The following is a 25,676-nucleotide window of genomic DNA, read 5'->3' on the forward strand; positions in this document are numbered from 1 at the left end:
AGTGATCCCAGTCACTGCTGCTGGTGTTGTTTTTACTGGGCTTTGAGGTCCCCACACTGAGGGATTTATTATGAGGTTCTAACATCACATGTGAATCACATCAGAGGCTCAGATCGGACGTTAAATATTCCTGATGGTTTGCTCATTATAAAAATCAGACCTCAGTCACTCGAGTCATTTTCACACATGGATTTTAGACAGTTTAGAGAGAACCAGGTCAGGATGATGTCCACAGTTGTCCTTTCTCACATGCAGCACACAGCAGGAAACAGTCTGCTTCAGACACATTTGAACTGCAGTGGTTCTTTTTACTCTGTTTATACTCCACTCTGCATTTGATCATTAGTTATTATTAATCTCTGGCTCTGTTCCACAGTGTGTCTCTTGTCCTGTCTCTCTCCCCTCAGCCCCTCCCTGAGCCTGGTTCTGCTGGAGGTTTCTTCCTGCTTAAAGGGAGTTTTTCCTTCCCACTGTCACCAAGTTCTGCTCACAGGTGGAAGTCTGAGTCTTCAGGTTTCTCTGTATTATTGTAGGGTCTTTACCTCACAATATACCTCGAGGTGACTGAAGTTGTGATTGGCGCTATATAAATAAAACTGGCTTGAACTGGTTTAGTCAAAGGAACGTCTGATGCACACTTGCTAGCGGTAAATTCTCTGAGCTGTTCATGCATTAGTGCTGTTTGCAGGGAGCTGTCGGGTAAGCCAGCTCATGTCCTGTCGAAGTGTGTCGGACATTGTTGTTCACATATGCACTTTGTCAGGTGACAGATGCTGCGTGAAAAACTGCTTCAGTTTGTTACGATTGTTTGCCAGCAGCCTAGCTCTGCCTAAAAGATGATACGAGCTGTCCAGCAGGTTTCCCTCAATGGATTTCAGTCCTATTCAGTAGTTTTTGTATAATATTTGTGGAGCATATCTTTGTGCATCTGCGTTTAAAGGAAGCTCTGGCACAGAAAACCTCTTCATCGCAAACATGAACCAAAGACAGATGCTGTTTTCAATCAAGAGCCCCTCTTCAGGGTAACGAACCTGTGAAATCCAGTGCCACGTCTTTCTACATGTCTAGTCATGTGATGAGCTCAGAGGCCCAGTCAGTGTGCCATAATCTGATTTGACCATTGGCAGAGCGTGAGCAGTGATTTGGAGAGAGAGAGCAGCAGAGGAGGAAGCCACTACTATATCCACACTGCTGTGACATAACTCCCAGCCAGTGTGTTGACATTAGGAACAAGACTCCCGGGGTGTGTCACCTGGACTCAATTGTTTCTGGCATGTGTGTTTAGGTGTGTGTTTTGTGGCGTTTTCACACACCCGTGAACGTGCACGTGGCCGGCTGTTTGTTTGTGCGTGCAGCAGCAAGTCCCAGCCTGCCTGGGTGTGTACATGAGCGTCAGTGTGAGTTCAGAACCTGACATCGAACAGGGAGACAGAATCCAGTCTGAAGCAGCACAAAAATCCTTCCAGCTCAAACAGCTTAGGTCTGTTTCTTTGACTCTTTATTTAATTTCAGTCGTATTTTCATTAAAAAAAAAGGTTGCATGTGTGAAATCTGCTGCATCTTCAAATCACATAAAGCCAGCTTTTATAAAAAAAATGAAGATCCTAAGCAATAAAAATACTATAAAAACTAGATATATATAAAATTCATTTTCTTTGGCTTATCCAGTTCAGATCGGAGGGGTGGGGGCGTTGGAGCCTATCCCAGCTACCATAGCGGGAGGGTCAGGGTGCACCCTGGGCAGGTCGCCAGCCTGTTGCAGGGCCAACACAGAGAGACAGACAACCAATCACCAGCTAACCCCACTGACCGCCTGTCAGTGGGGAGGGAACCTGTAGGGGAACCTACGCAGATACGGGGAGAACATGCCGATTTCACACAGAAAGGCCCGATGGATTCAAACCCATGTTGTGAAGCAACAGTGCTAACCACTGTGCCACCATGCTGCCTAAGAAAACTGGTTATAGTATGTAGATATTATTGATATGCCTTTAACCTGCATTCTTTCTATTGGCCAGCAGGGGTGCCCGGTGTTTGCCTTAGTTTAGTGTAGGAGTCTATGAGAAAAAAGCTAATTCTCACTGAAATGTGCTGGGATTTCGGGCAGGTCTGCTCTGTGAGCCTGCACTGCTCTTTTATATTAGATGGTTTTCAACAAAACATTTATCATCAAACTGGGATTTTTATGTTTTGTAAATGAGGCAAATATGTCAAGATATTAAAATAATATAAATGGGTGTTAGCTGCAGTTGTGTGTGAGTGTGTAAAGTGGCCGTATCTGTAAATTAAATATGTGTTGAGTGGTGTAGATCCCTGAGACAAAGGAGGAGGAGTGTGAGAGCTGCTCAGCGTTTACATTACAGGGAGGAGATCCCCTTTATGTAACACACTTACTATATCACAGCCATGTCTGTATTGTGTTGCCAGCTAATGATCATGTTAAAACAGCTGCAGGCAGAGCTCACGCTTCATCTCCATCTGTGACAGAGCGAGCATGAAATGAGTCGCTGCTCTGCGTCTTATCTCTTTACTGCTCCCGATCGGAGGAAGAAGAACACAAATCTCCAGCTCACAGTTTATTTCTCCTACTGCTTTTACTTCTTCTACCACACCTTCACCAGCTGGACTCCTCCATCATTAGTGAAAAGAATATTTGTTCCTGTACAGACAATAAAAATAAACCAAGCAAAAAAGATGAATCAGTCTGTTTTCCCACAGCGAAACACTCATATTAAAACACACCACCAATCATGTAGCTGCAGCCATAATGTGGAGTTTAATGGCTGAAGTGTTGCATTATTGGATCAGCTCTGAATGAAGCTAATAAAGCTGGTTTGCAGTAACAGGAAAGGTTAACTCAGATATGAACAAAAACTAACACAGAAATCAAAGTTAGACTACAACCAGAAACCTGTGCAGGAAAACTGCAACACCAAAGCAAACCTACAATAACTCTGGTGTGACCTTGAAACAGGTCGTCACCTGCAGCTCACCTTTTTCATCGGTCTGCCTCACTGAAGACACTAACACAAGTGTGGTTCTGTTGTATTACTGCCTGTGGAAACTGTGTGCAGCACTGTTCTCTGTGTGTCACTGTATGAGTTTCCCTTTGGTGGGTTTCTGGATACAACTCTGTGCTGGGCTGCTTCCCTCGTATCTGCTCACATGCATATATGTAAGGACGGTAACCAGTTTGGGCTTTGCTATCACACATTTTACAAATGTTTGTCCCCAAAGTCGAAGGGCAGAATTAGGAAGAAAGGCTCAATAAATATGCTGCCTCCTCTTTCCTGGAACAGTCCACAGCTGAGAGTGTCAGAGGTGCTCACTGAGGAGGAGTTTAAGTCAGGTTCTGCTGATCAGTGTGCTTAAAGCTGCACTGAAATTCATGTGAAACTTCATATCTTACTGCATAAGATCTGGATGCTGTGTTGACTCGTACTGCGATGTGTGTGTTTGGCACACATCGCAGGCTCTACAAAGATTCATTGTGTCCTCTGCGGTCTTTACCTTGCAGTACAACATATAAATTAAGTTGTACTTGCCTGAATACCACCATGTTTGAAAGCCTAACAGCCAGTGGGATGAGGAGGAGTCTCACCAATAGCTGGAATCAAGATACAGTCACAGTCCCTGAACTTCGGCGAGTAGTCCAGCAGTTTCACTCACTTTCTCCAGGCTCGCTCCTGTTTTTCCTTCCTGTGTAATAAGTGAAGTTGAACCACACATCATTAGCTGCCCTCAAACGGCATCAGCAAGCTCCGCCTCCATTTCTGATGGTCAGGGCGGTGTCAGGAGAATCTCAGCTGATGTGTTTGCGACACAGTGTGATGTGAATTTTTCACCAAAGTTGAAATACTTGAACTCGGATTTGCATCACTGAGCATGACTTCTCCTCATTGCATAGAGTTTGTATGCAATCACCGCGATGCTCATGTTTATTATGATCATAATAATTCATAATAACAGACACACAGGACGTGAGCGAACCATTTGGGTACAGATCCGTGTCGGCTCTCTGGGGACAGCCTTCAGTAATGTGTCTTTGTCATATAAAGCAGGAAGTTATGTCACAGTAACAGCTGAAGCAAACGCTGTGCACAGGACGCCATTCAGAGCTAACGGAGCTTGAAACTGCAGCGCTGTATTTCACTGTAATTGAAAACTCACGAGGATTAAAAACGATGAAAGCGTACACAAAAATCGACTCAATTACAGTGATTGCAATAGATGTTAATTGTTACCTCCATCCTTGTATAATTAGCATAATTACTATTCTCCTGGTAATTGCTTGTTTCCCTTTATTACACAAGAAGCTGCTGAAGCTGGAGAAGACTGACAGGGAAAAGTTGGGCTTTAGAGAAGCTGCTGCTGCTGTGTGTGCTGCAGCTTTGGTGCCATCATGACAGATTTGCTCCACCTGTTTTCCTACATTTCCCAAATGCCTCTTCCACGACCTCATGAGGAGCGGCTCTTAGTTTGTTCCGCTTCACGTGTAGGCGGACCCACTGAAAGCGAAGTTCGATCAAACAAGAGATTAGTCAAGAGGAAGAGTTGCTCACCTGACTCTCAACCTCAACCTGTCTATTTCTGCTGCCGTGGCGTCTCTGCCCACGACGGCCGATTCCTCTCCGGTACGATTTGTGAACATCGAAGCAGCTCAAGGACAGAATCCAAAACACTTTTCCTCAAAATTTTTTAGATCATTGATTCATGTTCTGCCATGAAAGCACCGTTTGACTGTGGAGGAAAAAAAAAAACTCATCTTAGAAGAGGACTGAAATGTTGGTGATGTGTTTAAAGTTCTCATCACTCAGACTCATCAGTATGCCTCAGCGCGCTGCTCTTCACATCCTGAGCCATTCCTGTGATGGAGACTTCAGATGATGCAGTAGCTGTTTAAAATGAAGCATTTCAACCGGGACTTCTTGACTTGACGACAACACAAATGAGAAATGAAATCTCTAATCTTCAACCTTGAATTTCATGAAATGGGGCCTTCAAAGACCTTGACCTTGAGTCGGAGTTATGCAGTACTTTACTTTCTTGTTTCTGCTCAGGTAGAAGCACTGGATGCTTCAGCACACAAGCTGCTTCAATCCAAACCCTTCAGCTGAACTCCTAGCCTGGAGCGGGAGGATGACAGATTGACAGGCAGTGACAGAGGAAAATGCATAATCTCAGCTAAATTAATGAAAGCAGAGAGGGAATCCGCGAGCCAGTGGCTGCTTCCTCCAAATGGCTCCCGCTCTCAGACAGGAAATGAAGCCAGACGAATCCTGGCTTGGCCAGTGTTTTACCCAGCAGCAGCGGGAGTCGTGTTCTTGGAGCAGTTTCAACTTTTTGCCCAAATGGTTGTTATTAGGATGGGGCTTTGGGCAGACTTATCCAGGATCAGCCCCGTCCAGCTGCCAGGGAGACAGATGAAGCAGTTTATTTGATGGACTCGCTGCTTCACGGACAATCAGATGAGATATGGAATATATGGTGCACTGCATACGGAAATGAGAGTTTGCAACTGTGCATGAACAAGTGTGCAGCCTATAGGGGATGGATGGGTGTAGGACTGCAACAAAAAAAGGATTAAATCCGTGATTATATTATCACTATTTCTGATCATTTTATTAGTTAAATGTGAAAAATCAGCTCGTCACATTCTGGAAAAGAGGGTCGGTGTAACGGCTAAAACTTCTCAGTCACTAATTTGTGTACTTTCTGTATTTTTTTATTGGCCATTTTTAGTTGTTGTTACAGGTATTTGGATCGCCACATTAAAACCAGGTGTAGGTGACCTCTTGACCCGTCGAGGCTCAGTCCTGTGTTCAGATACTGGTAAATGGACTAGTTCTTATATAGCGCTTTTCCACTCTGTTTGAGCACTCAGAGGCACTTAATACAACACGTTTACATTAACCCCATTCATACAAGCACTTCCATGATAACTAAGTGCTTTTATTAATCTAACATTCACACTCCAATGCTTGCATCAGTCAACTTGGGGTTAAGTATCCAGGGATACATTGGCATGCAGCCTGGAATAGCCGGAATCAAACCGATGACCTTCCAATCAGTAGATGACCTGCACTACCCTCCTGAGCTAACAGCCACCCCATACTAGCAGCGGATCGTCTGGGTTGGGAAGTGAGGCCTCCGTGGATCAGACTTATTCTGACTCTTCCCACAGTGTTGGCGCTGGAGTGGGATCTGGTTAGTTGGCAGATTGGAGACACCTTGGGCTCTCTGTTCTGTTCCTGAGCAGTTTCTGTGGTGTGGATGGGTCCCCTGTGGGTGGTACGGGGTATCATTTGCTCTGTTTTTGGTCTCTCCCAGCTCCTCAGCCGTGAACTTTTCTAACTACACAGATATCAGAAACTCATCATCCATGATAACCCTTAACCGTGTGTTTGGTGGGGACAACAGGAAGTACTTTTATGGGAATAGTTTTTGGTGCGTAGCAGTTAGAATGATCTTTTTTTTTTGCTCCTTGATCACCAACTGAGAGCAATTAGAAAATAACATATTCTGATAGCACAGAGTTATCGCTGATGATGAATTCATCTGCAGAGGGTCAACGTGCCTGCACCAGAGAAGAAGGTTCGATGTCCCGGTGAGTTCATGTGAGCAGGCACTGTTGTGATGAGAGAGACACTCTAACAGGCTGCGTCTGTAGCTTAAACAAGCGTTTTCAGAAGTGGACTAACCGCCGTCATACGCTGCAGGCTGCGCCCATTAGACTGTTGGAGTAAAACAAAGAGCTGAACGAAGAAAAGCAGGAAGGTGATAGTTATCTGTTGGGTTAGCATTGTAACTGAGCCTTTTCATATAGCTATTTGATCATGTTTAAAAATGAGAATTTCCAAGGACGGCTGCTTTTGATTGATGAAGCTAATTTGAATGTGTTTTTAATGGTTCCTGAGAGTTTGAATAACAAATCAGTAAGGAAGAAGCCCTGTTTTTGATTTCCAAAGAAGGCCACAGAAGGCCAGCAGTCTTGCCTTCAATTTCTTTTTCTAGAAACACTTTAAGAGATCGTAAAAGGTCGTTTTTAAATGTGCAGAGTTTGCACCGTTCATATAAAAACACATGTGTTACAGCTGTGTTTTCATGCTTCAGCCCTCGTTTCTGTCTGCACACGAATGTTTGCAGCAGTTTGTTTGCACTTGCTGTAACATTTGGGAGGTGACGGTGGTGTCACCAGATAACAATGCTGATATGGCTGCGATTCAAAGTCTGTTTTCACACGAGTTTAAATCACGTTTTATCTCCTGCAGGGTGACAGGTCGCCAGCGCTCGGTCCAGTAAACAGACCGCTCGATCTGCGCCTCATGTGACTTTTGTTTACAAGCCGCAGCTTGATTGCAAACTGGGCACTGGAGGACCCAAAATAACCAAAATACACAAAACAGTGCACTTTTCCACTCCGCTTAGAGAAAAGAAAAGCTGCTCTGAGGTATAACAGCTGCAGAGGCAGAGCATTGTGGTGCGTGCATGTCACCACCGGAGATTATGTAAATCCAGCCTCTCCTTTCAGATACACCTAAAAAAATTGGGATCTGTTATTTGGTCACGACCTCTGATTTGGCAACAATTTTGTTAAAAGTGGAAGGCTAATGTCAGCTGAACCTCACCGAGGAGTCATGACAGGTGTAAACAGTCGGATCTCCGAGTTCAGCGCGAGTTATTAAACCTGAAATAAAAAACACCATTCACAAGGTTTACATACCCACAGCCTCCCCCTCAGCACGCTCAGTGTGCAGCCAAGTGTTTTCAGCTGGATTTCACCGGGAGGAACACGCCGCCGTGATTCGACTCTTCGCTTACCTCACATGTCCCGCCCCCTGCCTGCCTGCCATAAAGCCTGATTGCCCCGAGCCCACGGAGGATTTGGTTGTGGTATTGTGGCTGATGTGCATAATAAAATGACTGACAGCTCACAGCAGCAGCTTGAGTAGAAAATCAGTGTCAGGCCTGCTGCTCTGACCGACAAAAGCTCAGGAAAAACGCCTCTGAAGCACAAAAGCTGTGACAGCTGAGGGCTTTTGGAGGGTTTCTGTCAGATGACAAAAGCATCTCAATGATGTCATCACTGCTAAGGCTAAATCTTCACAATCTCCCCTCACTCTGCCTGTCTCGTGTCTCTTTTCTGCTTAATTTGCTCGAGTGTCTCAAATCTTTCCACGGCTGTTTTGGTTGATTTTGGTCACCAGCTTTGAAGTTATTTATAATCTGTGGCACAGAGCCCGGAGCTCCAAAAAAGCGTCTTACAAATGTCGCCACGGTGGAGGTCTGAGTAGTGCCGGATGATTGCTCAACTAACATTTTTGTGCCTCCAGTCCAAGGAAAGAAGCATTGCAGGGGGGAAAAAAAATGTTGTTCATTCAGAGTGGGAAAGAAAGGACGGCTGAAAATAGACCCTCTGTTATAATGTTACACTCAGAGCTGGAACTGCAGCTCCATTTCTGAATGTAGCTTCATGGAAGAACTTCACCCACTGCAACACAATTTAATCCAGCATCCAGGAGTTATTTCCACAAATGCTGTTTTTCTCCTGCTTCCAGCATTTGAATGCTTATGCTAATTACCTAACATTAACTTTAACACCCTTTCAGTGCTTTGGTCGCACATGTAAAAGTGTCATCTGAGTAAAGCCAGCTGGAAAAAAAAATCCACTCCAACACCATCTCTGAATCATCCGCTGCCTTTAAATAGAGTTTTTTTTTTTGAGCACAGGAGATCTGATTTCTAACCACACTTCTCTGAATGTGTGGTTCAGGCATAATCATTGGAGGTATTTTTATTAACTCAGCCACTGCAAAGGGTTAAAGAAGAAAACCTGTCCCGCTGGTTGGACTCCAGCGGGACAGGTTTCTGGCTCGATGCTGACACCTGGTGGTGGCTTGATGCCACTGCAGCGAGGGATGGCCGAGTGAAGATGCTTTCTGTTGTGAAAATTTAAAGCTGAATGTGAAGATTTAAGCATGTCGTTAAAGGTGTAGAAGAAACAGTGGCATGTGTCGGTTTAATGGGAAAACATTAAATCCAATATTGTCCACCGCCTGTGGGATAATCCTCTTTGTGCTCATCTCAGTGGGAATCATTGCTGGCTCTCTGCTGCTCTCTGGATGGAGGATGAGAGGCAGAGTGTGCATCACATGTGACTGCAGCCAGCGGCCTCTAGAGGAGTTCAACAGCAAACACTGAAGCTGGAGGGGTTTGACCTGAGTGGGATTCAAACACCGAGACAACAAAGTCTCCTCGTGTTTAGCTGCTTTTTCCCAAAACCCTTTTTGGAACATACCTGAATTCAGTCTTTTCATTGCCTAAAATGATACAAAATCCAGCGTGTGAGTCTCTGTGTGCACGTATGTCTGTACATCTACTGTATTTAGCACAACATGGAACCTCAGAGCCACAATAACTGAGTTTAAATGTGTTTTATATCGATTTGATTTGCTTGGATGAGGAGCTTTTTCCTGCAGGTTAAAATGTGGGAAACTTCTTTGACACTGACTCATTTTTAGCTCATCTGACCAAAGGAGTGTAAGCGATGACATCACGAGAGTGTGACTCCTCCCAGATAAGTAGTAGTAGTAGTAGTAGTAATAGTAGTAGTAGTAATGGTCGACAGAGTGCATCAAAGTTCATACATGAAATAATAATAAACTAAAAATACAGAAATAAATAAAAAATAGAAACCTAAAAATAAAATGTACCATAATCAAAAATCTCAGACTAAAAATAAATAAGTGACGGGCCTGCTGTTGCATGTGTCTCTGTATGAGGCGGCAGGTTTAGGACACAGCAGACTGTATTCAGACTCAGCATATTCATACATCAGCTGAAACCAGTAATATTCCTCTCCTCAGAAGTGAGACCACGGAGGAGCAAAGAAATGTAACTGATTACATCAGCAAAAGAAAAATGCTTTCTCACTTTCAGATGTGATCACACGTTTCATATCGTCGCCTGCAGTTTGCTCTCGGGCCGTCCTGTGAGGGCAGATGGGCTCTAAGCTGCAGATCAAACTACATGCAGACGATCGGACAGCTAAACGAGTCATTAAGCTGCTGATTTTGAACTGGCAGGCAGATTATTGTTCACTGGAAAGACAATTAACTCCATTCTCTCTGATCCCTCCTCATCTCTTTTATTAATTTATGCACAAAATATGCTCTAATAGTTATTGCCAGTATAAACAAAGAAATACAGTAACACATGCACGATGATGAGTGGCGTCATAACACTGAAACTTGTGCTTAATCATAAAAAATGTACTTTGATATGATTTTAACAACAATAAGGAACAGAAAGGCAGTCTGTCCTGTTTTTCCTGCTCCCACTTAAAACAGTGAGAACAGCCTGCAGGTTAAAGCCACGGTCTGCAGACTGAAGGACAAATGACATACTTGCAGATCCTCGTGAGCTTTTTATTTCTAGTAAGAAGATGAGACCATTTTTTAGGGGTGGTTCAGACTGTGACTCACATAACGAGTGTCCCTGTGGTAGGAGTTTGGGGTGGTGTGGATTCATGTGGATTATGTATAACGTGTGTGTAACTTCCTGAAAAAAAGATGTCTGGAAGCGTGCTGAGGCCACTCTTGTTTACTTGTTAATGAAGATAAAATATTTAGATGTTATTGATTGGCAGTGAGCAGTTTGATAGCCGGGCAGCATGGGCAGGGTGCACTCCACCTCTCATCCTCTGACAGCTGGGATGGGCTCCAGCCCCCGAGCCCTGGATGGACTGAAGGATGGTGAAGGGGTGTGATGTTAAAATGTGTGTGCAGAGAGAAGGTGTCTGTTCCTGGGTATGAACCCCCCCACCCACCCCCCAACAGCTGCAGCTTTGGTTTTGTGGTTTTCATTAGTACACAGCTTCTCTGTGTTTAAACTAATTGACAGGAAGTAAATGCACACTAATTTAACTCAATGTGCATAATTAGCTAATCATGGCCAGAAATTGACTGTAAATCATCACAAAGATAACCAACATCTTCTTTCTCTTCTAGGTGGTCAGGCAGTGCCTCAGGACCCGTCACCCTCCTCGACCTGCCCTCCGGGGCCCACCGGACCTCAGGGGGCACCAACGGCAGCAGCGACATCATGGTGAACTTTGACCTGACCCGGCGGACCTGGCGCTGTCCAGCGTGCCGGGCCAGGAGGCGTTTGATCCGCGGCGGCACCGCTTCAGCGAGGAAGAGCTGAAACCTCAGCCAATGATCAAGAAGGCCCGCAAGATGCTGGTCCCGGATGAACAGAAGGTACTACATCTCCCACAATCCTTTTCTGTCCTTCACATCCAAATTCACACAGCAAATGTGTTTTTAAGTGGTTTGGGGTAAATATGGAAGAAAACATACTTAGCTGCTCGCTCCATTTCAGATTTTATGGTTAGTAAAATTAAAATTGTTTGTAATGACCTTAATTTACATGATTTTAATTGCTAATGAGCAGTTTGGGCTTGTTTGGCTCCTAAATCTAGATCTAATCATTATAATGTAGAAAACAAGTTTCCTGCTTTTTTTCTACTTGCATTAAATTTTACCAGCCATTTTTTTTTAAGTTTGGAAAATATGAAATATTCATGCAGCACCAGCAAACTATGTCACTTGTATCCAGAGAGCAGTTTGAGAGCCTCCATTAGAGACAGATGAGTAGAATCAAAAACACGAGCCCAGCTTGTAATTCTCAGGTGTTTAAAGGTACCGAAAGACAAGACCTACATAAAGAGTTCCGCACAGCTGAACAGAGGGTCACGTTTTCCTTCAGTCTCCAGTTTAAATCGAAGCCGCAGCCACGCTGTTTAGATCTAAACTCTGAACTTCATCATAAGAAAGGCCACGGCTCTTTGACAGCTGCCGTGCTGAAGTGAAAAAACCAGGGTGCATGATGCACGCTGCTATTGATGCCTCCTGACGGGAATCCTGAAATATTTTGTACTCAGCTCATCGCGCAGTAGGAAAGTCTCTGATCAATGGCTCGTGCTTTCATAGTTCAGCGCGGAGCAGCTGCAGCTCCTGAGGCGTTATAATTTATGGAGAGATGGAGGCGCTCACCTTGCTGCATTCAGCCGGTGCTGCTTTTATAAATCATATATAGGAAGGGTTGGAAAAATGATCTCTGGCCAAAGTAAAAGATGAAGTTCAGAAGTGTGCAGAAGCCTCTCATAAATGAGCCGTGACGTTCTGCTCTGCACTGATGAGCAGGGAAATCTGGCTCAGATTAAAGGGATCCAAGATCATAGTGTCATTATTTTCACTCATTAGTGTTTTGCATTAATCAGAAAGCACCAATATTCCCAGAACTCCTTTAGAAATGCTGCAAAGGGATACACTAATAGCTGAGTTAAATTGTGAGATGATATTAACTTTAAGCAGATGTTAAAGATCCCGATAAAGGCTCTGCAGGAAGGCAGTGACTATGTGGGCCCAGCATAAATCTCTCAGCTCAGATAGATATCTCTGCATGCACTCTCAAATTGACCTCCTATTTTTCTCTATAGGTCCAAAAGTTTAACAAACATCTGGGCTGCTTCCAGCCTTCTTCTCATGAGACTTTCATTGGCCAACAAATTCCTTTGTTGGCCTAAAACAAAGTAATGTTAGAGGCTTTAGTGGGGCTGCGGGCCACAGTTTATTTATTCATTCAGCTGAGCCCCTCAGCAGGTCAGGACTGAACAGCTGCATCAGGGATGAGCTGCCTTTCAGAAAAAGTTACTGATAATGTTTTCATAAGCACTTATCGGCCGATTCCCTCTGCGCTCGTACAAAGATGAGTATCGAGTTTAGCTCACGTTTAAATGTGAGGCCTCTTGTGGATGCAGATCAGTGGACTGGAGAAAGCTTTGATGTCTGTGTATCCATATGTGTCTGCTTTAATATATGAGAGTCAGTACATAATTCAAGCAATAGACACGAGAAGCTGTTTTAATATAAGGAATGAACAGTGAAGGCAGAGTCTGTTATTTATGTATCAGAAAACCTTGTGGCGTATTGTTGCCTTTTCTACCGTGACCTGCAGGCAGAAGAGCTGCTGCTGGTCTTTCTAACTGCAGCTTAAAGGAGTATTTCACATATTAAACCACAGCTGTCCTAATCTTAACTACTTTTCCCACAGTTTAAGTGTGTTTGAGGTTCATCGTTTCTCACCCCAGTTTGTGCACCACTGCCGTTCAGCCAGATGCTGCTGGTTTCATAGAGACACACAGTCCAAGAGACTGGTTGGTGGCCGCCTTACAACCACTGGTCAGCAGGGAAATATGTGTGCTCCCCAACCAGTTGCAAGTGCTTGCCTAGTAGTCACTTGGTGAGATTGGTTTCAAAGAGGTATACAGTTCTTTGGCCACTGGCAGACTGCAGCGGTCGCCCGTAGTTTGCATGGAAGACACTGACTTGTCTGCAAACCCTTGGCGACCTAATGGCAGTGAAGCCGTGAAAAGTGTGACACAAACTGGAAAGAGAGAACGTTCATGAAAGCCGCACCTAATGAAAGGTGCTCAGTGTGAAGGCACAGCTTTTACTGTGAAGGCGAATGTTCTCTCTGTCTGCTTTGTGATGCACTTTTTCAGGTTTCATACTGCTTGGTGAGTAGTTGGCGAGTGTGTGCAAACAAGTCAGTGTCTTCCATGCAAAAGACAGGCAGCTGAAGCAAAGTGATCAAAGCAGCCCAAAGTTTTGGTACAGCACCGTCTTTGGGACTGATTTCACCAGCAACTCGTCACCAAACCAGTGGCTGCCCCGGGGCCGCCCACCAGCCTCTGGGCCTCTTGGGTGACTGAGGCCTAAGTCAGACACGTGGCAGTCAGGAGACTGTGGCAGCTTTCACAACGTTTTACCCCACACACTGACAGTTTAATCAAATGTGCTAAAATGTGACGCCGGGAGGCTCTTTACAAGTTTTCATGCCGTAAGTTGGGGGAGCGAGACGTCGTGCAGCTCTGAGGTGCCAGCAGCTCTGACAAAGCAGCAGATATGATGGAATAAGGACAGCTGGAACTAACACACTATGACCCATATTCTTTTGATTCAATGTACACTGACATCTGTGTTCAACATGTTTCAGGCTTTGAACTAGTACTGCTAGTCATTCATATAAGAGTATTTTCATGGTCATGGTATAAAAATGTCAGTCTGTCATGCTTTTGTGTATCTGTGACGATTCAGCTGTTGCCACCTTTCCTCTTTCCTTTCCTTTCTTTCTTCCATTTTAACCACCGCCCCTTTCTCTCTCATCAAATAACTGAACCTTCTCATCCTACTCTCTCCTCTTTTTTTTTTCCATTCTCTCCTCCCTCCACCTTCTCCCACACACCCCAACATACCACAACCGCCGCCAATAACAGGATGAAAAGTACCTGGAGCCGGCGAGTGAAAAACAACGAGGCAGCGAAGCGCTCCCGGATGCCCGGCGGCTGAAGGAGAACCAGATCTCGGTGCGTGCGGCCTTTCTGGAGCGGGAGAACGCCGCTCTTCGCCAGGGAGGTCGCCGACATGAGGAAGAGCTCGGCCGCTGCAGGAACATCATCAACAAGTACGAGAGCCGGCACGGAGACTTGTGAGGAGACGGAAGGAGGAGGAACGGGCGGGAGGGGAAGTGGCGATGAGACAAGGGTACAAGGCAACCCAACAACAGCAGCACTTTAGTTGAGGTGGCGAGTGGGGGGAAGGCTGACGTAGATCTGCAGTAAGCACCGTGCGGCACCGGGCGCAACGCGTCTTTTAGTGCGAGCGCTGTGCTCCAGGATGTCACGACAGGAAGGCACAGCCAAGCCAGTTTCTTTCCCGACTTTGACTCTCTGTAGACGCCGCTTCGCTGAATCCACACACCGTACTGTATCACCACCTCGGCAGCTTCACCCTCGGTGCTGCGCTTACGCCCGGTGCCGCACGGCGTTTTTGCAGGTAGTGCGTTTCCACCCGCCGCTCTGACCAGTTCAAACAGGGTGTTGAATTCACAATATGCCAGTGAAATCTCACTTTTTAAGCTCAAGGCATGGACACAAGCCAGAAGAGGTCAGATGTGTAATTTTTTTCTATAAACAAGTCAAAAAGAAAACGTGTATATTTTTGAACTGGCAGGAAGGCAAGACTAGTCCAGCAAAGAGGAGGCGCAGAGGGAGGAAGAGGAGCAGGGCTTTCGTCAATAACTCAAAGAGATTTTGACATAGGATTATTGTATATTTTCTATTAGCAGAGGTATTTAGGAGGCGGATTTTGGAGATAATCTTTTGTATAATTTATATATGGGGCGGGAGGGGCTGTTAGCTGGACAGTCACGGGGCCACATAAAGCGCTTTTCCTCCCAGCTGTTTATTGCATAACAATAAATAATCTATTTTCAACTTTAGAGAGCTGGTTAGTCAGAGGAAGAGGTGTAACAGAATGTATTATGGTTGATTCAGGTATTTCACACAGCATGAGGCAAGGCGAGGTATTTTCATTTCCGACTGTTTTTGGCATTGAAAGGGGGCGGAGTCAGGACGACGGTGAAACAATTGTATAGTTTAAAGACATTTTTGTGTCCGTTTGTTTCCTCAGCTCGTTCAGCGGAGGGCTTCTCTCCTCGCTGATTCTGTGTCTGAACTGGACATAAATCGCGGGGCTTTTATTTTCTGAAGGAGGAGAAAAAGCTGAAATATTAATTAGCCATCGAACCCTGGATGTGAGCAGATGTGCGAGGATAAGCAAAGAGGGAGGAGTTCGCTGGCGGGTTTGCATTTTAGTTCGGTGAATGTGTCTTGCTCACACACACACACACAAACTTGTAACCATTGCACAGCGTGATTGCGGTTGCTTTCTTTACTTGTCAATCATGTCTAGGCGGTGCAAAAGTTTAACACTAACTGGTTTAGGGTTGATCTGTCCGAGTGACTGAAACCTTCAACACACACACACACACACACACACACACACACACACACACACACACACACACACACACACACACACACACACACACACACACACACACACACGGAGTCTTCACAAAGGTTTGAACCCTTATTGTTGTTGTTGATGTTGTTATGGACTTCTATGGTGCTGATCTAATCTGATCCTCGACCTGACCACGCACACAAATATACACACAAATCATAGTTGCACACACATCACACACAGTACTGAACTGCCTGTTCCCTTTTCTTTGTCTTTATTCCTTATTCTTAGTTTATTTTTCTCTCTTTTGTTGCATATTGTATTATAAATCATATATAGATTTACACACCACACACACACACACACACACACACTTGTCTATACCTCTCCTTCAAACTTTACCCAATGAGAACGAGAAATGCACCCTACTGCTACTGTACCATACAACTGTACTATTGAATATTAAACTATTCTCTCACTAGATATATATGTGTATATGATATATGCTTGAATTATGTGATTATAGTTGTAATATACATAATTGAATATATTTCAGAAAAACCGTTGGAATCATTTTGTCAGTTTTTTTTCTCAGGTGTTGTCTGAGGTATTAAATATGCATATTAAAAAAAAAAAAAAAATCTTTGATCCGATCACAGAATCTGTGGTTTGGTTTGTTTTATTTTTTGTGGAGGGGGTTCTATTTCATGTTTCCTGTTGGGTTTTATTGTTATGATTCAGTTTTAGCCCATTTTTGTTTGTAAGTCACCAGCATGGGGCAGAAAGCTCTGCAGGCTAACTGCCCCCACCCCCGTTAGTTACTGTTGCTCTCAGCCTGTCGCACTTTGCACTCTAGAGGACAGTTTAACAGTTTACCAAAGGCCTTCAGAGAGCAACTTCTTTGAACAGGCAGTTATTTTGACACCTCCATCTAAAAGGGATCCTGTAGCTGTGATTTGGGTGCTAGCACCTCCAGTCAAAATCCAATAAGAACTGCGTAAAACGGTTGGCGACAAATAAGGTTTCATTGGTCCTCTATAGTCACAGACAGCATAAAAGATGGACATAGCTACTCTGACATCACCTGTTGGTTTGTGAGGTCTCACTCTGAAGCCTCCTGATGAGTGTTTTCGTCATCGCCATCGTGGTGTTTTGAAACTGGATGTGATGGAAAGATGCCGCCATGCTCACTGTCTAACAAACTGTCAGTCAGAAGTCAGTAGCCAATGAGTGTGCCCCCTGCAGTCGTTTCTCAAACAGTATGATCAAAGTTTACAAAATGAAATTCATATTTTGATTCAGTATAATTTAAACCTGTAAACTCATCAGGAGACTGTTTATAGAGTTCATCAGTGAGACTTTTAGAAGACCTCAGCTATCGCCATCTGGTGGCCTTTAGACAGAATGCAGGATTTTAGACATTTCTGGATTGGCTCCATTTTTGCAGCCTGGAAGCTATGTCCATGTTTCATGCTATCTACACACACACACACACACACACCACAACACACACACACACACCACACACACACACACACACACACACACACACACACACACACACAACTAAACCGTGTGTGTAGTTCGGTGCAATGACACAATTACCAACGTTTCTCCACGTTGGCTGTTTTAGCATTCCTGAACTCTCCCATTGAATTCTGTTCAGGATTTCTTGATTGCTGTGTTTCCTCCCCTTTATACTGTCTCTGCTTTTTTCTATAACATTTGGAGTTAAGTCCTAAACTCTGGAAGATTTTATTAGCTGCAGCTAACTTCAGCCTAGCTAACAGCTTGTTTTATAATATAGAATTTGTAAAGGGATAAGCAGCTGGGAGATTTCCGCTGTCTTAATAAACTGTAACAAAACAAAGAAAATAGCTCCATTACTTTAACAGACTGCAGGCAAGTTGTTTGCTAAAAACAGTTTAACTGAGTGTAGGCGAGTACCAGCGGATTCACCTCCTTCTCTCCCAAGGAAAGCCGGAGTATCATGTTGTGCTGATGATAACATCCAGAGGAGTGTACTATGAAGACTGGTGATGGCTTATCGAGCTAAAGTCTGTCACAAAAAGTCGTCTTTTACCTGGTTAAATCACCATGGCAGCAGGTTATGTTCAGTTTTGGTTTGGTTTTGGTTTAAAATCGACTGAAGCTTCACGTCTTACAGCATGTTGTAACTGCAGCGTAGAGTCTCTGTGGGGAGAATATGTTTTATCCCTGTTAAGCCTTATGCTACTAAAACCACTGAATGAAGCACAGCTGTGTTGTATTGTTATCCTTGATTCTAATGATACACACAGCACCCATTCAAGTTCACTTCACTCTGCTCTGCAGACAAACTGAAGTGTTTCCACATCTCCTTCATTAGGTTATGGGACAGTGATATTCAGAGTTTAAATGTATCCAGTTTGGATTTTCAGACCTCTAATGTGCAGGCCGTTACCTTAGAAATAAACTGCAGCACCAAGCGCGCCAGAGCGCATGACTTCAAATGTTTAAATCCAAACATTAGTGATTTTTGGCAGGAGTAATCTCTTATTTGTAAAATTGTTGCACTTTACTGTTATATTTTTATGTTCTTCATAGATTCGTATCACCATTTTATCAATATCATTATCTGATAACGTCTCTAATTGGAGTAGGCTGCACTCATCGGGATGATTTTGTGCAGAAGAGTCACATGATCTGAAGCAGAAAGCCCATCTTAATAACCACTGTCATGATGGCTGCCATCTCCAGCTTTGGTTTTGTTGAGCCAGCTAACACACAGAAAGCCTGGCTGTGTTTCGATCGTAGTACACCCCTCTGCTACGTCGTTTCCTGCCTCCTGCTCGGCCCACATACAAACACACAGCCCTTCATCTTCAGTGTCATCATACGCTAGATTAATCTCTTTGAAACAACATTATATTAATAACTCAGAATTTTGAGAGGCTAAATGCAGTGGCAGGTGCTAGGCTGTGATTGGACAGTCACTGAATGGGGCGGGGTTTAGTTGACTGTTACATATAGAATTGTGTTAATTTGCAGATAGCGACTAAAACTTAGCTCTTGTCACATGCTATTCAGTCAGAGTGTTATGATTGTTCTTGATATTTTTGATTGTTTTATGTAACAGCTTGTGTTCTTCAGGTGATTTTAGTCTCATATAACTATGTTTTCATTCCCAAGACCAACTTTCACATTTTCTATGAGCCTGTTTGCTGCTGGCCTCATCCACAGAGACTTCACCGAGCCCCACGTGTACGATGGGAGTTTGATACACAGTGTGTACTGTATGTTTTCCTTTCCCTTGTCTTCTTTTTGGGGAATATGTTTCAACCTGAGACACAAACTTTGAATTGAAATCCCTGGAAGAAACTCAGAGCTTCTTACACTTCCATCTGTTGATGGAAGAAGGAAGTCGTCTTTTTTCTTTGATATGTGGGATTTGGGGATTTCTTCACAGACCTTTCTGAAACTTTTTGACAGTGCTATTTTTCTATGTAACTGTGTTGTTGAGTGTGGTACCAGCTTTTCTCTGACGGGCGTTTGAGGCCTGCTCTTCATGTGGCAGCAGTGAGTTTGCTGCTGTGCGATAAAACGGCATTGCGGGTAATAATGACAACAATAACGATGATGATGACAATAATGTGCGCAGCCTTGTTACTTCTTCTTCAACTCTGTGGATTCTCAGCTAACTTCCTCTTGTTGTGACTGACTGTTATAAACTGCAAGTCCCACGAGCTCAGCACTACCCCAGCTCCTCACCAGTATTGTGTGCAGTCCACAGGGATGCTGGCATGTGTGGTCTATTGTCCCCTCCAAACACCAATAAAGGCTAATCCTTATTCACCAACAGGTCTTCTGGTGTCTTGCTGTGTGATATGTAAGCATGTCAGGAACTGTGTGAGTAACTGTTGAAGGTAATGGGTGAGGCGTCACCATGTGGAGGTCATTCAGTGCGACCTGCTCTACAAACATGACTGCTGAAGGAGAAATACAAAAGGATTATTACTTCTTCATATCTAATGTGTGTTTAATGGTTTAAAATTAAAATCTAAGGTTGACAGTAAATCTTAATAAAAGTGAGAATCAGCAATCAAATGAACCAACTCCAGCTTACACCATCCTACCTAAAGAGCCCCACCCACCACCATCACCACAGAAAACATCTACTCTCCTTGCTCTCCATTAGAAACTTTGGCCACAGACTAAGTGTGGAAGTTATGAGACTGTCCTCCAGAAAACATGCAGACAGGATACGTGATTAAAAGTGTCCAATAAAATCTTCAGATATGCTGGAGTTCAGCATTCCTGAGACAGAAGCTGACGCTCTGTAATGTGTTTGACATTGTAAAAAGGTCTTTTATTAGTTATTATTAATCTCTGTCTCCCCCCCCTCCCTGAGCCTGGTTCTGATGGAGGTTTCTTCCTGTTAAAGGGAGTTTTCCTTCCCACTGTCACCAAGTGCTGCTCATAGGGGGTCGTTTGGACTGTTGGGTTTTCTCTGTATTATTGTAGGGTCTTTACCCACAATACAAAGCACCTTCAGGCGACTGCTGTGATTTGGTGCTATATAAATAAAATTGAATTGAATTTTAAATTAGAGCAAACAAGTACTTTTGGTGCACAAACGTAACCAAGCAACAATAAATGAAAGTGAGAAAAGTTGAGTCAGGTTGACACAAACCTGTTAACCAGAAGGTTTGTTCTGATGTTCATAACTTAAAAACTACAAAACACTCATATTTCAAACTGCTCAGAACGTAGGAACTATTAACCAGTGTGATCACTTAGATGGAGCACTTGATGAAAGCTATGTGTACTGAGAGACTCACTGTTTTAATCTTTTCATGGGAGAATAATCTCAGCTTTGTATCACCCTCTAAGTACAAGTGTCTGTGAAAAATGTGTGTAAAATAAACTCTTCTGTTCTGGTCATGGTAGTAACGTTGGAATAGGGGTGAAAGCCAGAATTGGTTCTGGTCTTCTCATGGTATTATTATTATTATTATTATTATTATTATTATTATTATTATTATTATTATTATTATTATTATTATTATTATTATTCAAGACTTTATATGATTGCGTTGATTGCTGTTAACCATTGTGGTTGTGTGCTTGTCCATCCTGCACACCACAATGTTGCCAAATCTGAACTTCTTGGTGCCGAACAGCAAAGAGTGTGGGGGAGGGAAGCAGGAGACCTCACTGCTGTGTCCATGTTCTTCTATGTCCTGTAGTATATCCTGTAGTATATCTTGTAGTATATCTTGTAGTATATCCTGTAGCTTTGTCTGGCTGGTTGAAAGTTCTCCTTCATTTCAGGATCTGAGTGCTGTGTCTTTCTTACAGCGTCTCTGGTCGAGTGAACGTGTTTGTGAATGCAACATGAAGGTATGAAAGGCTGGATGCTGTAGGGCAGCACTGCAGCATTTACATTACCTGAGTGTACATGCAGTACCTCAGCATAATGCTATTGTGCCTCTTTCTGCCTGTTTGTGTGTGACACTGAATTACAAATGGCTGCTGTAAACAGAGAGTGCAGCAGCAGACCGTTGGGAGGCACTCGGACCCTTCTGACAGCTCCTCCGTTCAAACATCAGCACAGATGAAGTCTGTGTGTGTTTCTTTCATTATTTCCATGCCCATTCATGGTACTTGTGTGTTTTTAAATGAGCACGTGTGTGTGCATGGATGCATGTCCTATTGTGTGTTTCCATGACTACTTCTATGAAGCTGTGGGTGTCCTAGAGATTCATCTGTAAAGCCCCTCAACAGTTACATAATACACACACACACACACGGATGAGCAGTGTGTGGCCTGTGTACACGCATGTATGCATGCGTGGGATTGGATGGCTGCACCACCTGTATGTTGTGGGTTGTTTCAGCTGTTCGCCAGCGTTCGCGTCACTGGCTCTCCTTCATCACGCCGCAGACCATCTGCCAAGGCTGGTGTCGATACTCCAAGCAAAGCGTGCTACGTCGTCCCGCTAAGTGCCACACTGTGCCAAGCTGTGCCAGCCCATAAAACCCTGCTGCTGAATGTCTCCACAATCAGCCCAGGGAATTCCAGTAAATAGAGGGTTGGAATAATTTCATGAGCAGCAGCTGTTTTTTGTTGTGAGGAGTGTGGTGTCTCCATAGTGGGTCTGTGATGTCTCTCTTTGTTATGGGGCTGCTTGAAGTTTGTATGTGTAGGTGTACCAGGATAAAGTATCTGCTCACGTACAGCTGTGGGAACATGTTTTGTGTGTGTGTGTGTGTGTGTGTGTGTGGGGGGGGGGGGGGGGGGGGGGGGGGGGGGGGGGGGGGGGGGGGGGGGGGGGGGGGGGGGGGGGGGGGGGGGGGGGGGGGGGGGGGGGGGGGGGGGGGGGGGGGGGGGGGGGGGGGGGGGGGGGGGGGGGGGGGGGGGGGGGGGGGGGGGGGGGGGGGGGGGGTGGGGGGGGGGGGGGGGGGGGGGGGGGGGCGATGGGGATGATGCAGCCCCCCCCAGCACTTATATATCATACATGATATATTCAACTAATAAAAGAAAATCTTACTATACACACAGAATAGGATACACAACACACACACACACACACACACACACACACACACACACACACACACACACACACCACACACAGCAGCTTGAGTAATGGCTCATAGAAAGCCAGAGGGACACAATAAGTGAATCTATAATAGCAGCCACAGTGTCAGTCGTGATGTGCTGAGACCACGTGCAGACAGACAGGACTGAGTGGTTCTTGGACACAGACAGTCAGAGAGGGAGGGAGACAAACTCAAAGGAAGACACAAGAGGAACTGTCAAAATAAAACAGGAAACAAACAAAGGCACACACTAAACACAGAGGAACACTGGGGAGCCCAAAACGCAACACAATAAAACCACAAAACCTGAAAAATTCATAAAGCAGCAATCAAAGCTAAACCACTGAAAAAATCAGATCTGACCCTCGGACCGTGACCCCTTTGTTCACTTACAAAGCCAACAGGAGCATCAACACTGTAAGGACTCGTCTTTCAGCAGGCGCTTCACAACAGCCAGTGGAGAGCTGATTTGGTATTGTGCATAACTATATTGATAAGACCAGTTTCTCTCCAATAGTGGTACTAGTACCCCTAGGTATAGTTTGAGTACTGCAGAGGATACTTAATGCTTTACTTTTATTCATTATTAAGAAGTATCAGTTGTCCATATATCCTAAATCCAGGTTTGATGAACAACACATCATGTCAAGTTTCTGTAAAACCACAGAAGAAGAAAGAAAGCAAGAAGGCAGTTTTTGATATTTAATGATGGATAAAAACATAAAAATGGACTTGTGGTTGAAATGTAGCAGCATAGAGCAGAAAAGGAGAGAAGGAGGTGATCCACATGTTTGTGTGAGCCATCTTTTTTCTGTAATGACTCTGATCAAAACAAAGAAACAGACTGAGCCTGGAAAACAGTTTGATCGCTGCATCTGCCTCCCCACATCATCAGAGAAGCTCATCAGAAAGATCCAATTCAGAGCAGCTTAGTGCTGTCATTTCAGCATCATCGCATGATCACAGCAAATTGGTTGGCCATGAATTTAGTGATTAATTTTAAATGAGACAGTTCAGTGCTGTTTTTATCATTAAATTTTCCAGTGGTCAGGAGCCTTTTAAAGAAAATACAGATGGTGGGAAGTAAGAAAGGGTTATGAGCAGCAAGGGGGGATGATTGATTGTGTGTCTCAGGGAGAAGAGAATAAATCCACTGAAACAGACACACAAGGGAATGAATGAGAGAAAAAGCTACAATTCAGAGTCTGTGCAGGAGGTTTAGGAACATGTGTAGAACTGATGTGACTGTTTTGTGTGTTCACCTGTGTGTTTGTGAGTGGTGGGTGAGAGGTAAGCTCGATGCTCCAACACAAGTCTCAGTGCAGCCCATATCTCTGACCTCGCTCTGGCTCACGCACGTGCACATGCCCACACACACACACGCACACACACACACACACACACACACGTGTTGGAGATCCTGTCAAAATTGGTAGAATTATTGATGGAATTATGAATGTGAATCAGATTTTGATCCACCATGCGGCAACATCTGGAAAGTCTGATTGGCAACAGCTTTCTTCTCAGCATGGCAGTGAGCCCAGACACACTGGCAATACGGTAAAAACCTGGATTTAAGAACCATAATGGAGCACTATCAGTCATGCATTGGCTCCTTCTGAACTCACACCTCAACATTATTGAAGCAGTGTGGGATCATCCTGACAGAGAATGGAGCAAAAGGCAGAACATCCAAAGAGCAACTCTGACTGTCCTCCAAGAAGCAGCCTGGAGAACTGTTCCTGCAGACTGCTGAAAGAAACTGCAGGAACACAGAGTTCAGGCTGTGATGCAGAATAAAGGTGATCGTACCAGGTATCAACTTACAAGCTTATTAGAATTATACAGATTCATTTCTTACCTTATATACTGCACTTCCATGTATATTTGCACATTTCAATACATCTCTGGACCTATTTCAAAATTTCAAGATTTTATATATATATATAGGGGGGTTAAACTAATAAATTCTAATGAAATTAAGCAGGAAGTTTGAAATCTTTTGGAACTTTGTTCAGCTAAATATTATTCCACAAACGTGCGTTAAAGTAGAAAACATAAACTGTGAAACTTGTCGAGGAAACTGAAGGACTCCTGCTAACATTAAGCTTTTGCTGCAGCCTGCCAGAGTGACTTAGCATGTTTTTGGTGGCAATGGGAAGAGGAAATGAGTCAGATTTACAGAGGAGGCTGAGGTGATGCGAGGAGAAGGAGGCACTTTAATGGCACATCCGGGGCCACCTTTTCATAAAAAGAAAAAACCGTAAGGCCTTATTTCATAGAAACACAAAGTTTGCAAGGCTACGTTTCAGCGCTCAAAGATGAGTGTTCTTATCTGTCAAACACAGGGAGCAAGGAAAGTGACATTCATGGGCATTATCAAAAATCCACAGTCATTTAGCTGACCCACGCATATTTGTGAGTGTGACAGCAGGCTAGATCAGGGTTTAACTGTCACATCTGTTGCTGTGTCGCTCTCTGCCACACTGTGAGGATGTCACTCTAAATGTCTCTCTGAGGCTCCGTTTGCCCTCAAAAACCTTCAGCAGCAGCAACAGCTCCACCTGATCCCAGTCAGCTGTCAATCACAGACTGCCTCCTCTGGCCCTGTGAGGTCCGCACAGGCAGAGGTGTGTGTGGGTGCAGGGTGTGTGTGTGTGTGTGTGTGTTGGCCCAAAATGACGTATGAAGGTATGAAGCAGTAATTTTTTGATTTTTCCCTTGACTGTGGAGAGCGTCCTGCTGCTGGTTCATCTGACAGAGGCAGGATGCTGTTTTGAATGCTGGTTAGCATTCAGAGGAAAGTGGCAGGATGGATCACATTGTTCCAGAGGACCTAATGTGCTCAGTATTTAGTAATCAGCCTTTTGTTGTTGGGGGGGTGGGACTCTCTGCAGATTTCATGTCCCTGTTTTGTCACAGATTGATGGGCGCTCCCTAAAACACTCACAGTAAAGCTGTTTGCTACAAATGGTCAATTTGTTGACGTGTATCTGACTGAAACTGATGTTAATAGCATCAGCAGCCTTTGCAGCATGTCAAGGCAAGCTGCTTTTCACATTAGTTGAATCCAACAAGCATCTCAAACCACAATGATGCAGGTTCTGTTTTCACAAAGCTGCGATGCCAAGGTCGATTTTCATTCTAATGATTTATGCGTTCTTGTGTTCTCTCCTCACATGGCCAAGAAATCATTTCACCTTTTCCATCGTGATGGAT

The 25,676-nt window shown here is 44.2% G+C and overlaps 1 protein-coding gene across 1 annotated transcript in view; it reads left to right on the forward strand.

Annotated features, from left to right (window-relative positions):
* dbpa (D site albumin promoter binding protein a) overlaps positions 1-19,688 on the forward strand; it is a 41,895-nt gene extending 22,207 nt beyond the window's left edge. Inside the window, 6 exon segments of the mRNA XM_030740995.1 lie at positions 11,010-11,072; positions 11,075-11,113; positions 11,116-11,261; positions 14,342-14,353; positions 14,355-14,394; positions 14,397-19,688. Coding sequence (XP_030596855.1) covers positions 11,010-11,072; positions 11,075-11,113; positions 11,116-11,261; positions 14,342-14,353; positions 14,355-14,394; positions 14,397-14,557 — 461 coding nt within the window. The 3' untranslated portion in view covers positions 14,558-19,688.
* The last annotated feature ends 5,988 nt before the right edge of the window (positions 19,689-25,676 follow it).

The sequence above is a fragment of the Archocentrus centrarchus genome, chromosome 11 (assembly GCF_007364275.1).
Source record: "Archocentrus centrarchus isolate MPI-CPG fArcCen1 chromosome 11, fArcCen1, whole genome shotgun sequence".
NCBI classification, from domain to species: domain Eukaryota; kingdom Metazoa; phylum Chordata; class Actinopteri; order Cichliformes; family Cichlidae; genus Archocentrus; species Archocentrus centrarchus.